The sequence below is a fragment of the Neolamprologus multifasciatus genome, chromosome 7 (assembly GCF_963576455.1).
Source record: "Neolamprologus multifasciatus chromosome 7, fNeoMul1.2, whole genome shotgun sequence".
NCBI lineage: Eukaryota > Metazoa > Chordata > Actinopteri > Cichliformes > Cichlidae > Neolamprologus > Neolamprologus multifasciatus.
In genome coordinates this window covers 5,793,392-5,809,513 of record NC_140445.1, presented here as the reverse complement: position 1 = coordinate 5,809,513, position 16,122 = coordinate 5,793,392, and the positions used below count along the sequence as shown (strand labels likewise).

The following is a 16,122-nucleotide window of genomic DNA, read 5'->3' as shown; positions in this document are numbered from 1 at the left end:
CGGCCCGCATAATGACGTGACGAAATATTTTTAAAAATTATTATTCAAAAAAATTATTCAATGTGAAGGCAATAGGTAGAGTGTAAGCATGTAAATATAATAATAACCACTGCAGCCAAGAAGAGTGCCTGACGAGTCCAGTTGTAAGTAAGCTATTAAGACTCGACTGTACACCGTGTTCGTGTTTTCCTCCAAAAACAATAAGTTCTGTTGGAGCAGCCTTTCAACGCCTCTCTCTGTCTCTCGCTAGCAAAGTTGACCCAGACAACAAAGTAAAGCTAGTTTTGGGCGACGAGCCCGACACGAACCCGACGTATTAGCCAGAGGTCCCTTTACTACGGTTCAGAGCTGTTTTATATACCTGCGGAATAGTTTTCTATACGAGATCGCTGCAAAAAGTGCAGCCTTACCTAATGTCCACCTACTGTTACTCATTTATATTAAGATTTAAAAATCTAGTTGGTATTGGTATGGTGACTATCCTTCAGTAATAGTAATAAATCACACAGCAAAAGCATGATAATATATTAAGTAATCCAAAGTATTCAGAATACGTTACTCTCATTGAGTAACGTAATGGAATACGTTACAGAATACATTTTGGGGCATGTACTCTGTAATCTGTAGTGGAATACATTTTGTAAGTAACCTTCTCAACACTGATTATAACAGTCATATCTCCAGGGTATAGTTATAAATGACAAAACAGAACAAATTATAGCCCAGAAGCACAACATAATCCAAAATAAAACAGGAATCGACTACAAGTGAGACATGAGACCGTGGACAGGGGCAACACAGGAAGCACAGGGAACAGACACAATGAAGGATATCAAAATAACTCAACACAGGAAGCTAAACCTTTCAAACTCTCTATAAAATCCAAAGACTGACAAATAAAAATAAAAAAAAAACTATTTTTATTCCAAATGTTTCTCGTTTTTTTCCTTATAGTGCAGATAAAATATTTCACTTTAGGAATGCTCGGCATGATCTTTCAGAAACATCGCACATTAGAAGCAGTTCTGACATAGATACCAGCTCAGTGGTGCTTGAGCATCCTAGATTTTCTCTCTGCTTACTTTATTTCAAATAAATGTAGTCCCTGTTCAAGCCCACAGACGTGTAGCTTAAACTCAGCCTCTTCATGATAAATGGATGCAGGTTGTTTCTGTTGCGTGCTCTTTTGTTAATTTTGGGCTCTGTTTGCTGTCTGAAGCCTCTGCAATGTGTGGCTGTTGTTTTAGAGCCACGATTGCTTAAGTGCATCCAGATGTTTGTTAGCGTGGGCCATACAGTGCAGGGAAATGATCCAGGTGACACATGGACGGTTTGGAGGCCATGTATTAGAAAGATGTGTGGCTCTGATTAAAGTTGGACTTCCTTAGTAATATTAATGACCTCTAATCTTCTCCTCCTCCATCACTCACACACCAGGTTCAAAAGCAGCAGCGATGGAGTTCTCTAACAGCATGTATGACCTGGGTTCCCCCGTCAGTGCTGGACCGCTGCAGGTCCTTCAGTTAGCTGAGGACCTCAAACTTTCCTTGGAGCTTCGACCCAGCCAGGAGGAGCGAAACAGCCTCCGAGCACAGCTGCCTGCAGAGACGGCGCAGGCTCTTGTAGACTGGTTGCAGAGCGGAGCTGTGAGTACACTGTGTGATTCATTTTGATGTTTCAGTGTTGATCGTCTTCTACAAGCAGTGTTTATGCACAAAATTGTGGCATCAAATGGAAACGTGACTTTTCCTTTGTCTGTATTTGAGTTTGTATCAGTGGATTTCAGTGTGATGGATCGGCTTTGACTCTTTATGCCATTGTTTGCCCCGTGTTTAGTCTCTGCAGCTGAAAATGAGCATCATTCCACACTGGAGAGTCTACGCAGCTCATTTTGTTATTCTCGCCTTCTAAGCGTGAGAATTCCTGTGTTCTTGTTTCTGTAAAGCATTTTTATATATTTGTTTCTTCTAGTTGAATTTTCAGGCCCTTTGTTTGTTAGTGCACGAACGAGGCTGAAAGGCATTTTACATGCACCAAGTCTCGATGCAGCCTTTCCACTTATTAGTGCGGTTATTTAACAGTCTTGGATGTGTATATAGATTCTTCCATGAAAAATCAACAAGTGCATACTGACTGTTTTTTTTTTTAATAGACTGATAAAAATGTTCATGCCTTTATTAAATACTTGTTAAATATTTAATGTGCAAAGAAACCATATTCTGTGGGGGTTTCAGCATTGACTCACATGTTTGTGGTGATTTCTTCTGTCTGCAGGGGAAACCCTGAGCCTAACAAAGGCATGAACTTATTAGTACGTCTTTGTGTACATGTTCAATATCTCAGGTTTTCTGACATACTCGAATTACATCTCACACTTAGAAACTCAAGTCATTTTAGCAAGATGACAAGCAAGCAAACCCTCCCTTGCTTTCGTGCTGAGGTAAAAATTATTGTGTAGCACATACTTGATACTTAATTTACTTGCAATGAACTAGGGCTGCCACAAATGATTATTGCACCAGCAGCATCTGCTCTTATATAACTATCATTAGCTTACAGCTTTAAGTGTTTAAGGTATGTGCTAACTAAAAATAAAGACAAGATGATAGTTTGTTAAATTTTAATGAAATTTGCAGATTGTTTCGGTGAAGTTTAATAAACTTCTTGCTATCTAAAATATAACAGGACACCGGAGTATATTCTCGAGCATCTCACACTTCTGATAATCAGCTGTCTGCTTGACGTTTATTCAGCCAAACCGATTTACTCAGGAACAAATAAAATTTAAAAAAAGACAAACAATAACATTTTTAAGTTATCTAAGTGACTTGTATATCATGTTTAACCTGAGTAGCGAAAGACAGCGGTGGGTTTGAAAACGATTTGCTGAAAGTCCGGTGTTCTCACGGCTCTAGTTAGCCTAGCCCTCAGCTAGCTATCGAGCTAGTGGGTAACAGACGTCTCCGAAAACGTCGGAGCGCTTTTGAAAATATGTGGTGTCTTGATAAACTGAGCAGATATTTGAGGTTTATACAGTTACATTCTCGCCTGAAAATATGTTAAACGTTTATTTTGTGACCCAGAAAGAATAATAAGAGTAATATTAAAACTAACTAGCTGCCGCCATTGTTGGAAACTGAGCTGGGCTGCTATGAATTGACTATGTGCACGTTAGCATATGCTACTTCCGGTGCGGAAACTCCTGTGGGGAGCTTTGTTTCCGGTGTCCTATTCGCGCCCTGTTTACGGTCCAAAACAAGTTAAGCAAATAAATAAATAAAGCGGCGATTTACACTTCTATAGATGTCTCGGGTATTTACCCAATATATCTGTAAATGATGTTCATCGACTTGTCGATATTTTTCCCCCACGCCTCAGGGGAAAAGAGAAAAGGGATTCAAATGTTATATTTCTCAGCTGTCCCTCGTTTATCGCGGGTGTTATGTTCTAAAAATAACCAGTGATAGGTGAAATTAAGTAGCCAATTTTATTTTTTGACGGTGCAAAACGTTTCGTGTACATCGTGGACATACAGCACTGCACTTCAGAGTCACACTGCTAGCGATAGATGCAGCGATTCTGTACTGTACAGGAGAGACGGAGGAGATCGTCTGCAGCGATCAGGACGCAGGACGTAAAAAAGCATGCAAACTTGCACTAAAAAATCTGCGAAACAGCGAGGTGAAAGGTGAACCGCGTTATAGCGAGGGACCGCTGTAATTTTGAAGGTAAGTCACAACATACTCTTCGTAAATACTAATGTATAGAAACCCTTACCAGCAATCATTAATTTTTTGTGTGGCTTTTTTTCATGGTTTGTTAACATGCTGTGTAGGTGTGTACTTGACTAGCTGATATCGACATAACGGGGAAAACATCTGGTTTGACTATTGTTCACCTGTAGTTTGAATGCTGAACATTTACCTGTTTAAATCATAAGACCAGTCACTATACAGAGATGTGCTTCTGAATGTGGACGATGTGTCTTCTGCTGCAGTGATGCAGTTCTGCTTGTGTTTAGTGATGTAAACAACTGATCGATCTAAACTCTTTAAACGTCAAAATTGATCATTAGATTTTTATGACACAACAGTGGTGAGTGTTCCCACCTTCTCCTCTTTGTAACTTAACGCGATCGTTCCGTTTTCGAGTTTTGGACATCAATTTTGGAGAATATCTTCGCAGTAGCGATTGACCGCAAAGTAAAGCTACCGGAAATGTACAACCCCACATCCGGTCTCAAACCAGGAAGTTAGCATTTTCTCGTGCACAGGGTCAATCAAGGGACTGGAACAGCTGCAACCAAGGTAACTCAGAAAACAAAAGATTAATCACACATAACAGTGTAAACTAATTTTCTCGTGCACAGGGTCAATTCTGAGACAGAGCTACTTCTTCTTCTTCGGGGTTTAACGGCAGCTGGCATGCTTGTACTTGCAGTGCTGCCATCTTCTGTTTCAGTCCGTTATTACACTCTTAAATCCTACGACTTATTCCTGCTTCTTTTGTGATCTTACAAAGCTTCAAATGACGCATCGACTATCAAATCAGTCGTCGACGATTTTGATAGTCGACGTAATCGTGACTAGTCGACTAATCGTGGCAGCCCTACAATGAACTAAAGTGCTGGACATTTTCTCCCAAATTATTATCAGCTAGTTGAAAAGTCAGCTCGACAACTGGATTACAGTTCAGTCTGAAGTATGACCGGGTCAAATACCTGTGAGCTTAATGCATTTGATATTATTTTCTGTATGAAATTAAATTAGGCTGTGGCTATGTGATGGCAAAATGACTTCGGACTTATTGTCGCTTAAAATCCCACAGCCAGGGCTGACAGAGCCACAGTCTTAAAGCTGACGTTAGTTCATAAATTGGACACGGCATTTGTTAAATTAATTTTTATTTGTGTACAGAAACTCCAGTTAAGCGCTGAACAGCGGTCTTAATGTTTCTGATATAACATTTTCATTATGTTATATTGTATTTTTCTTAAGCATATAGTGATGTGAGTTTTTTAACCTTTCCTGACAATCCCAGTGACTTATTTCCTCTTCAGGAGAACCAGGGGAAAAAAAATCAGACTAATAATCCAATTTAGAATAGAATAGAATAGAATTCAACTTTATTGTCATTGCACATGCACAGGTCCAATCCAATTTTATTTATAAAGCACTTTAAAATACCCAGCACAGGAACAAAGTGCTGTACAGAAAATAAGTTAAAACAATAGAATGACAGAAAACAGCAAAATAAATAAATAAAACACATAAAACATAAAGTTAAAACAGCCCTATATTAAAAACAAAAACAAGATAAAACACCATCGAATCACCTAAAAACAACTAAAATAAAATAAAAACCAACATCTCACGTGGTGTCAAAGGCCAGGGTAAAGAGGTGGGTTTTCAAGAGTGAGTAATAACTCATCAAAAACACAGGAAAGAGTCAAAATTAAACGCAGGTCAATGGACAAGGTTCACAGATGTCTATACAAATACTGCATGCAATGCTGCTTAAATTGGAATTTTGCACAATTCATTGCATTCACACATTGTCAGACTCGCAGTGCTAGCTCCAGCAGCCTTCTTTTCTTGCAGGTTAACTTTTTCACTCATGCAGAATGCGGTTGCACACTTGATACAGACTACATACAGCAGGGAGGAATCACTCATGTTCGTGCAGATGACTCTCCACCTGGAGTGCTACCATCTACCAGCTTTGGTTAGTGGCAGGTGGTTGTTTAACGTCATAGATCCGACAGCTAACTGGTGCTGTTCATTAATAAATTAGGAGCCGTTGGTTACATTCACCCACGTTCTGAAAGGGGGACGCTGAATGTGTGTACTACAGCTGTTGTGATATTTCAGGCTGGATGTAGCGATGAACAGACAGACTGTCATCCGTAGAGCTGGAGCGCTATCAAAGCTGAAAACACACTATTACACGCTTTGTGAGATCTGTTTCGTCTCTCTCAGTAAACCGGGAGTTCATTGAGCTGTTCATTTTAAATTTGCAGTGAGACTCTCGCCATCCTAAGAGATTACACAGATGGGTTAGAAATTTGCACTGTATGCTCAGTGTACATGTCTCTGTGGAGACAAGTTATGTTTACTTGCACTCAGAGCAGCGTAGACTGGCTGGAGACGCAAAAGTAACAGCAGCCGATTTTTTGTTTGTTTTTTTAGAGGAGGATAGCATCCGAAAAATGAAATCAGACATGCAAAATGTTAACAAAAAGAACCAGATGTTTTGTTTTTTTGTTGAAGCCTCTCTTACAGGGCGAATATTTATTTTTGTAGCAAGTAGATCGGAATGCGTAAGTAAAGAAAAGCTGGATTCATCTGTTCGGTCAGCAGCGATTAGTGCAGGAGTGCTGGTTCAGGATCACAAACAGACTGCTTTCATTAGTCATTCAGATTCAATCCAAATCCAACGCATGTTTCTTTAATCTGCATATTGTGCGGAGGGTGCTGTAGCATATGCTAGTGAAGACGAGGCTGCCTGCGTCTCAGAACTAACGGAAACAAGATGTTCAGCTTTGAAGTTGAGTGTGATCATATTCAGTGATTTGACAGTGAGGGAACTCACACGCAAGTATTGCATTATCTAGTGTTTTCACAGCATGGGGACAGTTGCCTTGGGGTCAGAGGGGTCAGCCGAAAGGTCAGAGCAAGAGGAAGAGGAGAGGAATTTGGCTGCTGTGCTACAGAATAGCTATTCTCTGCTGCACAAGCTCAGCATGTCTCTGTGAGGATGAGCTCAGGGCTCATTTGGTCTCTGTCCCAGTCTGACACCACGTTTCATCTATTCCTTTCTTTCTTGCTCGCTTCTTTTCCTTTTTTGGTTTCCTGCTTGTTGTCGTGCTTTTCCTACAAAGTCGTACTTGAGCTAATTTGGCATTGACAGCTAGAGTGTGCCAAAGACAGGACGATACAGCTAAAGTTACCCTCCCGATGTCTGACTATAGCTTTGATACATCATCTGAAGTTTGGTTATATATCAGTGAAACATGTTATCAGGGTGTGTTTTGCTCCACATATATTAACCCTTTAAAACCGGTCAGAGCAGCACGCTCCGTTTTGCGTAACTATTTTTAAATCCTTGTAGCACTGCAACCACGTAAGCTAGCGCAATAATTTTTTTTGCATATGAAACCGGAGGAGTTGTACTTACATCTTATGCCATCAGCTTGTCCTCGGTCACAGTTTCCTTCCACATATAGCTTTGCAAAAACTGCATAAAAAGCACTTGCAGCAACAAAAACATAATATTCCAGAAACACGCTTTGCCGATCCGATCAGCTGTTCGTAACACTTCCTACGTCCATCAGCGCGAACTATCGCATGTCCGCCATGACCTGCCCGAAACCAGAAGTGACGTCATTTGGCGAAAATTTAGTTTTTTACCATCAGGGCCTTATGAGCCTATACTGGTGTTTTTAAAAGTTATGTTTGACTTTATGACTTTGTTGTTTCTGGGATGCTTAGGACTCATATTGCACTGCTAGAAATAATTTTGATGCATATGCTGTTTTTTTTTTTGCAAATTTGTACTATAATATTTATTTTCGTTTTTCCTGCAGTATATAAAAATTGGTGTATTTCAAAAATAAAACTATGAAGACACTCAAAATAAATTTCCTGTGGTGGGAAACTATTTTGTGCAACTTTTTTGTATTTACAGTTTTGAGGGATAAGCCTCTTAAATTTCTCTAACTAGAAATATATGTTAAAAAAAACAAAAACGATTTTCAATTTTTTGGTAGTTTATTGCATGTTTTTGCAATTTATTTAATTACTATGCACTTAATGCATACATATTATTAAAATTTGGTCTGTAATGGTTGTATTGATGTATGTCAACTTGAAATGCTCCCAAAAATGGCTCTACAGCATGTAAAAATATAATATAAGCTCTGGCGGACTTGGTTCTATGGTAGGTCTTAAAGGGTTAATGAAAGCATTCCTTTTCTTTTTTTACTGTTTACACTAAAATACTTTTCACATCATGGGTCACCTCTCAGCATGTTTCATCTTTATTAACCCTTTCATGGATTTCATCAAAAGGAGGAAATAAGCGGAGAGATTTAGGACAAGTTCCATTAGGTTCTCCTCAGAGACATCATTACATCTCCATTATTATCAACTTCCTGTGCAGCTTTCCCTCCCTCACACCCTGTCTGTCCTGTGTGGCCTCTCAGCCTGTCCAATATCTCTGTTTATGTATACTCTTTGCGATTTTACCCCCTCTCCCTCTTTCTTTTCCTTCATCCATTCTTTTCCCCTGTAAAGCTACTGTTCTTGCTCACTGATACTTTGCATTTATGGACACATTCCATTTAGTTTTTAATGCAAGCTTGTTTGTAAATGAGGTAGTTTCTATTTAGGCACTCAAATGTCTGTCGAGAGGATTGGATTGCTCAGGGCTGCTGCTGTAAGGTAGGTCTAACTGCTCCAATACATTATAGCAAATGTGATACGGTTTGATGTTTGAAACCTTGCAGCTCAGGCGGATCTGTTGGTATTTTGTGAAAAATGTAGTTTTTTGACTTTCCTGCTTTTGTCATTTATGTGAGGTTTTTTTCTTCTTCTCTTGCCGAGTTTTGTCCTGCAGCAGTGCAAAGTTTTACCCACAGTTATTGAGATGGAAAGTAGATCTTGGAAAGCAGCGTTTTGAACTCCTACTTTGTTTCAACAGCAGATGTCTCACATGTTGCACTCAATCACTGGCCAAGCCTCCCTCCCTTCCTCCCTTCCTCCCTCTTGCCTTCTTTGTTTCTTCCTCTCTTTGATTCACTGCTGCTTTCCTCCACAGCGCTGTCCCACTTTTCAGTCCAAGTTCAGTGTGATGTGCACAGTGTCGTACGTGACACTTTTGTCTTTATTAATATGTTATTTTAATTCATGCGGCCCAGCAGCACGAGGTGGGTGTTTTACAATAAGCTGCTGTTTTTGATCACCATTTAAAATCTAACACTGTCTGGAGGCTGTTAATCATCTTCAGTGCCAAAGGCTTTTTCCCAATGCATTAATGCAGTATCACTCCAGTTCCCTGCTTCTTCTTTTTTAATTTAAAATGAATACTCAAAGAGGTCAAAGTAGAAGAATTACTCGTTCTTTCTGTTCCTCTCCCTTTGTGAGTTTAAAATTTTAAGCAAAAGCCAAAACTGTATTTGATCCAGACTACACCGTTCTCCCTTCCAAGTGATTTCATCCCTTTGAGTCTCCGGACCACTGCTTTTAAAAAATTTCTCCTCATCCACATCGTCCACTGGAGTCCCTTTGGTGGTTACCACACCCAGTATCACAAGTTAAACTGCAGATGCTCATGAAGAAGTACACACAAGGTGACTTTAAGTTAAAAGCACTGTGTCAGCGCTGAAAGCTGTAGAGGAGACAGGAAAATGACTTTGAGGAAAGGAGAAGAAGCAGAAATAAACACAAACATGCTTTTCTTCAACTTGGAAAGTTCATGCATTAACTGAGTGTTCAGTTCTTGCGCTGACCGTCTTGTCAAACCAAGTAGATATCCTAATCTAGCACTTTTTCGAGTTGTGTATTTGTAGAAGGTTATTACTAACTAAACAAAACAAAAACCATTAAAAAAGTTTCTGTCAAGTTATTTGAGTCAGTAGATCAGGGATTAAGGAGTTAAGTGTGGCATTTCTTTACAGGAACAGTGTCTCACTGAGTCGGGATAATCCACAGTCAACAGTTTCCAGAGGGACTGTTCCTGTAGTGGAAAGCTGCTAACATTGCCTGCAAATTTCAATAGCAGATGAACAAAAGCCTGGCAGATAATCAAGGCAGCTAGATTGTAAGGCTGGCTGCTCCCTCTCAAGCTCATCCTGTCCACCTTCCCCCCCCTTCCTTCGGCTCTTTGTTACTTCGGAAACATGGCTCGAACAATTTCTCTTCAACGATGTAATCCGATAACAACCGATCTCTTTACTCCTCGGCTTCCCGTGGCTGTCATGCGACCGGCTATTGCAGTTAATAATACAACAGCTTCTTGCCATTTTTTGTGTTTCTTTTTATCGCTGTGTAACTGATTTCAATTGAAAGCTTGCGTGCGCTAGTACCTCTTGCCACGAGTTCCCAGAATCCTTTGCGGTTTTACCCCTGAATGACGTCACATTTTCAATCTCTATAGCCTGAGCAACAGGATCAAAGTCAGTTGTGCTCTGCAATTAGTCTGCGCCCCACGGCCTTCTCTCCAGAGCATACTTCATGCTTCACACATGTAAACACAGGAAGCATCATAAGTGTATTTCTGGCAGGAAGTTGTGATAGCCGGTGACTGCTGCTCATTACTGCTGACCCAGAGATGGTTGTCTCCTGTGTTCTTGGCGCAGATGAACATTTTCAGTTTCCCCAAACCTGCTGAAGAGAAAATATACAAAAAAACTGAACTCTTCGATTTTTTTAATATATAGAAATACAACTATACAAGTTCTTTCAGCAGAAACTGTCAAGAGTTTATTAAAAATGAGATGGAATGAAAGAAAATAGGTCAGGATTTTGTTTTTACAGAGCAGGGTCTCAGGCTACGTCCGCACGTACACGGGTATTTTTGAAAACTGAGATTTTCTGTTTTCGTTTTAAAAAATAATCCCATCCACACGTAAAGGCAGAAATGAAGGAAAATGCTGCTAGGAACATGCCAAAGCAGCAGGTGGCGCTATATTCCTAACCGTGTAGTAATGTTGGCCAATCAGAAGTCTAGAAGCCTCGGTGGGAAAAAGTAAACAAAGCTGGGGCATAGAAGCAGAACCGAGTCGTATGTGTGGAGGGACAGTAACTGTGTGTGTATATGTAAGCATTTAAACACTGCAGAGAGAACAATTAACAGTAACAGTATTGTAGAAATTCATTTCACCGAAACAATAACGTGGCGCACAGTGTGACGTCAAAAAATGCGCACACCTTTGACGCTGCGTTTTCTGCGTTTTCTCCGTTTTTCTCGTCCACACGTAAATGCAAAAACGGAGTTTTCAAAAATCTCCGTTTTCAGTGACCGAAAACGCCGTTTACGTGTGGACGAAAGGTGCAAACGCATAGAAAAATCTGCGTTTTCAAAAATACCCGGGTACGTGTGGATGTAGCCTCAGATTTAATGTTTTCACTCAGTAGTTTATTATTTTTGTTATATTTCTTTGTTTGTTTTTGTATTTTACATTGAAAAATGGATTTGTCTATAATACAGCCATGTGTTGACAGAAGATGCCAGAATACTCATTCAATTCAATTCAATTCAATTTTATTTATATAGCGCCAAATCACAACAAAAGTCGCCTCAAGGCGCTTCATAGATACAGAGAAAAACCCAACAATCATATGACCCCCTATGAGCAAGCACTTTGGCGACAGTGGGAAGGAAAAACTCCCTTTTAACAGGAAGAAACCTCCGGCAGAACCAGGCTCAGGGAGGGGCGGGGCCATCTGCTGCGACCGGTTGGGGTGAGAGAAGGAAGACAGGATAAAGACATGCTGTGGAAGAGAGACAGAGATTAATAACAGATATGATTCAATGCAGAGAGGTCTGTTAACACATAGTGAGTGAGAAAGGTGACTGGAAAGGAAAAACTCAATGCATCATGGGAATCCCCCGGCAGCCTACGTCTATTGCAGCATAACTAAGGGAGGATTCAGGGTCACCTGGTCCAAACCTAACTATATGCTTTAGCAAAAAGGAAAGTTTGAAGCCTAATCTTAAAAGTAGAGATAGTGTCTGTCTCCTGAATCCAAACTGGAAGCTGGTTCCACAGAAGAGGGGCCTGAAAACTGAAGGCTCTGCCTCCCATTCTACTTTTAAATACTCTAGGAACAACAAGTAGGCCTGCAGAGCGAGAGAGAGAGAGAAATGATAAAGATTTTATTTTTTCTTAGACAATTTTTACACTTGAACTTGAAGGAGTGGGTAGAACTATTAGGAATTAAAAAGGAAAAGAGAAATATCGGGGTGCTGTTTTACCCTCAGCTTTGGTTCCCCTTTTGTTCTCAAAGCACAGTAGGTTAAAACCATTCACTGCATATAAGCATGGAGACCTTTGACAATCTCTGAGAGTGACTGCAGTCGTCAGGCTGTGACTGTTTGCAGGAATGTTTGCTCCTATCAGGTGACCTGAGCTTGTGATCAAAGTGGTCATGAGTGTTCAACACCCTCAGGGTGTAGGGAACCAATTAGTCACCACAAGTTGAGATGAATTAGGAGCTGGCTTTGTCAAACTGAATGCGTCCAGTGTTCGATGGTTTTTCGTGTGAGCCGATTTAATGCAAGTTTGCTCGGCTAATGTCATCTCAGGATGGTGCTGCGTGATGGTGATTATCTCTCTTGTTCACAGTATTCAGAGTATTTTCCTTTATTTGATAAAATACTGCCATTTGGTATCCAAATGACAGTATTGTCACCATGCAAAATATTGCAATACTATGTTGTAGCTACATGCCACCCTGTAAAACGATTATATTCACTTATCTCATGGGGTTTAACAGTTTTCTGCCTCATTTGAAAAACCTATAATGTGTTTTCCTTTCATCATTTTTATATTTTTCACCATTCTTCGTGCCCCTCCCTCTAACTGAGGACAGAACAGAATTTAGATAGAGGTAGCTGCTGCTGGTGGAGATGAAGCTGGAGACTTGAATGGAGCCTGAAAGATGAGAGGCAGTGATGGGGAGGAGGCAGATTGTATGAAGGCGACTGCAAAGGAGAAAGATGCGCAGTGAGATTTAAAGTACGCGGCGTGAATGCTGATTGGTCTGAACAAGGCTGGGAGAAAGATGATTGGACTAGACCACTGATGTCACAAACAGCTTGACAGCTTGTAAAAGTGGAAGAGATTTGAACCTCGGATTTAGCCAGCAACACCAGACTGTAGATCTACCTTATTGAACTTGCGCATAAGCTTCGTTAAAATGATGCATGAGACAGACCTTCTGCTTGAGCATGCACAGGAGCGTGAAAGAGGCAGAAAGATTGTATTAAGAGACAAAGTTGGAGGAAGAAAGTGTGGCTATATCAAAATTTACAGTATTTTGACATATTACAGCTCTATTTTCAGTAATACAAAACATGACTCCATGAAATTCTAGTTTACATCCAACTTTTTTTTACATTTTAGGACTTGAATCACCTGTGATCATCTGCACAAAAGTGCTATTTGTTACTGGGGTTTGTGTGGCTGTAAATAAACTTGCCGTTCAGACCAAATGGCTGACATTGTTGTGGTGGACTCAGTAAATACACAGGAAATGGAAACCTGAGCTAAAGGGCTTAAACATGTGGAGGATCACACACAGAGACAGACGGACAGGAGGCAAAGAAAGCGAGGCAGCGTCTCCCGGCACTGCGACTTAATTAAAAGAGCACACGAAAAAAAAGGAGGGAGACGGGACCTCCTGGCATGATTTGTGTTTGTGCTGACAGTACAGCCTGTTGCTGCTTTGCCCACTTATCTGACATCAGATGCTGCTGCTTTAGAGGCTACATATGAGAGCGGGAGAGAGGAAACGTAGGCCAACACTGAGACACAAACAGATGACAGAGAAAGAAGAAAAATGGCAAACCCTCCCACCGTCCTCCCCTCCTTCTTTTTCGGCTTGACCATTTGGCTGTCAGATGGACCTCGGCGGAGAGCGAGAGAGAGAAAAGAGGGGGAACGATTCAAAAGTGAAGAAAGGAAGAAAAGAGAAGGAGAAGGGGAAAGGAAGGAGGGCAGAGGAGGGGGACCGACAACTCCAACCAGAACGGGAATAAAAGAGGGCGTGGAGGAGGCAGAGAGCGTCCAGGGAAAAGGACAAATAAGTTGGAAAGTGAAGAAGGGGAGTGAGTAGGGAGAGGGAGAGAAAGAGAGGGAGAAAACAGTGGGACTAAAGAAGGAAAGAGAGAAGTAGGGGGGGTTTTCCCTCTGAGGAGGCAGAGATCATAAAAAGCCCTCCTCCACAGCTGTGAACATCGCAGTCACACGCACACTTGCATGACAGTACTCACATGCTGCAGCAGTTTGCTCAGTCCACTGTTAGTTTGTGAAACTTGCACATAAGACACACTCAGATAGTCCCATAAGAACACAAGAAAAAAGGCAGGGCAGCAATGGGCTGGGAGCATGGAGACTCCCATTGACTTCTACAGACACTTCTCCTGGCTGAAAAAGGTGAGTTAGGGTTTGTTTGTATGCTCCTTCTCCTGCGTCTTCTTCTTTCGTGTCTGTCCTTGTTGCACATTCCTTTCATTAGATCGATGCCTCGGAGGAAACTTTTAGTTGGAAAACAGAGAGAGGGGAGAGATGTTTGAAGGAGAAGCTTCCGTCGCAAAGCAGTTGTTCCACTTTAGATGCTTGACATTGTCCTGCTGTTATTGTTTTATTTCCTGGCGACAAACTTTGTGATGTCATTTCCCTCAGCTCAAGAGCTGGACTGCATCTCCTGTTGTTGTTGTTGTGTTATGAAGGCACGCATCCATGAGGACTGTGTTATCAGATTGGAAATATTCACTATCAGCTGATTGTTGTTGTCAAAGCAGTGTCTAATGCTCTGGGCTGCAGGATGTGTGTTGTAAAGACATGTGAGCAAGTCTTTAACTGATGAGATGTCACATTTGTCTGATTTACTCTTATTTCATTTATCTTTAAAATCGTGAAGCTATGCTGCTTTTAAGTGTTTTACATTATTGCAGTTTCTTTCTTCAAGATGTGACCTTTAAACTAACATTCACAGATCATTCAGAGTTCCAGCAACTGCTAAGGTCAATGGCAAAGATGAAGGTGACAGTAAATCAACTTATGCTGTTTTATCGATGCCTCTCTCTGGGATTTATCCTGTGAATATATATGATAAGAATTTAGTTGTGCAAAAAAGAAAAACGGTCTCCTTTCATGCAGTTTTCTGCACTGAAGGTGTCGCTCTGTCTCTTTTTAAGGGGCTCCTTCACATGCTTAAAAGATTTTGCTGCATTTTGCCTCATTCACATCTGTTTCTCTAATACCTAACATTTAACGCTAAAACTTTATTCTACTCGGACTTCGCTGACACAGTGACTAATTAATAGAAAGTTTAAGCCTGTCAGTGAGTCCCCCTAGACTTCTATGAGCCTTGTGTCATTTTTATGGATTATTATTTTATATTTTGCCACAGTGGACGTATATTTTGAGAACTGACTCTTCACCAGGGCAGAGAATGTGTAAAAACAGGCTCTTTGTTTGACTTCTTGAAGTAGACCTGGACTGAAGACATGTTGGCCAGTCTGCACTTCGTCACACTACTTCAAAAGGCTGTGAGAGGGTCAGGACTTGGTTATAAGGTTAGATAAGAGCATCTTACCACTTGGCCACCAGATGGTGAGTTACACAGTAACTCAGTTTTATCTTTTAGCTAAATGAATGCGATGAATAACTTTCATTTCAAAGTTTGCTGGGATAAAAAATATCCATCCATCCATCTTCTACTGCTTATCCAGGTCCGGTAGGAGGGTTCAGCACTCTAAGCAAAAAAGCACAGACTTCCCTCATTGCATTCATAAAATTACCAGTCAAGATGTTAGCTAAACTTACCCCAAACTAAGGTTTATTAATGGCTCAATCTGGAGCACTGATACAATCTAACTAGTAGGCACGGCTACAACGACCCAGCTGAAACTGTCCTGAACTCTGTTTTGCTCTGTCAGTGCATCGTTGTGATTTTCAGCTGCCTCTCAGTGTTTCAAATCGTCCAACAGATTACTGACAGGATTTGTTTTACTGCCACGTCTGCGTCTTATAATGTATCTGAGGTAGAGTGAAGTTAGGAATGAAATAGCATTAAATAAATGAACCCTTAAAAAGGTGCACAGATGCGTCTGTGTGTGAAGATGTACATCTGAGTTCTTTTACTTGCTGCTGGCCTGGCCAGCATGTGTGAAATTAGCATTAGCATGTTCAAATGTATTTAAATTAAATTAACGTTATTTATGTAAGGTGTTCATGCAATCTTTTCTTATTATTTTCTTTTAATTTTTCACTTGGGTCCATATAGAAGTAAATAGTCCAAGTTACTCATTAAGTTTTGATAAAAATGGAATAAAGCCTTTGTTAGCATTCAGCCGATTAGCTTGATCTCAGTGCTAGCCCATGTGAGTTGATAC

At 40.6% G+C, this 16,122-nt stretch overlaps 1 protein-coding gene across 14 annotated transcripts in view; it reads left to right on the top strand.

The window, feature by feature from the left end:
- ppfibp2b (PPFIA binding protein 2b) overlaps positions 1-16,122 on the top strand; it is a 128,353-nt gene that overhangs the window by 42,853 nt on the left and 69,378 nt on the right. For 13 of the 14 annotated variants that reach the window (XM_085169160.1, XM_085169150.1, XM_085169159.1 and 10 more), the window contains exon 3: positions 1,438-1,646. In XM_085169160.1, coding sequence (XP_085025286.1) covers positions 1,438-1,646 — 209 coding nt within the window. Of the gene's footprint in view, positions 1-1,437; positions 1,647-7,861; positions 14,159-16,122 lie in introns of those variants that run through there. The other variant, XM_085169158.1, reaches the window with a different exon arrangement.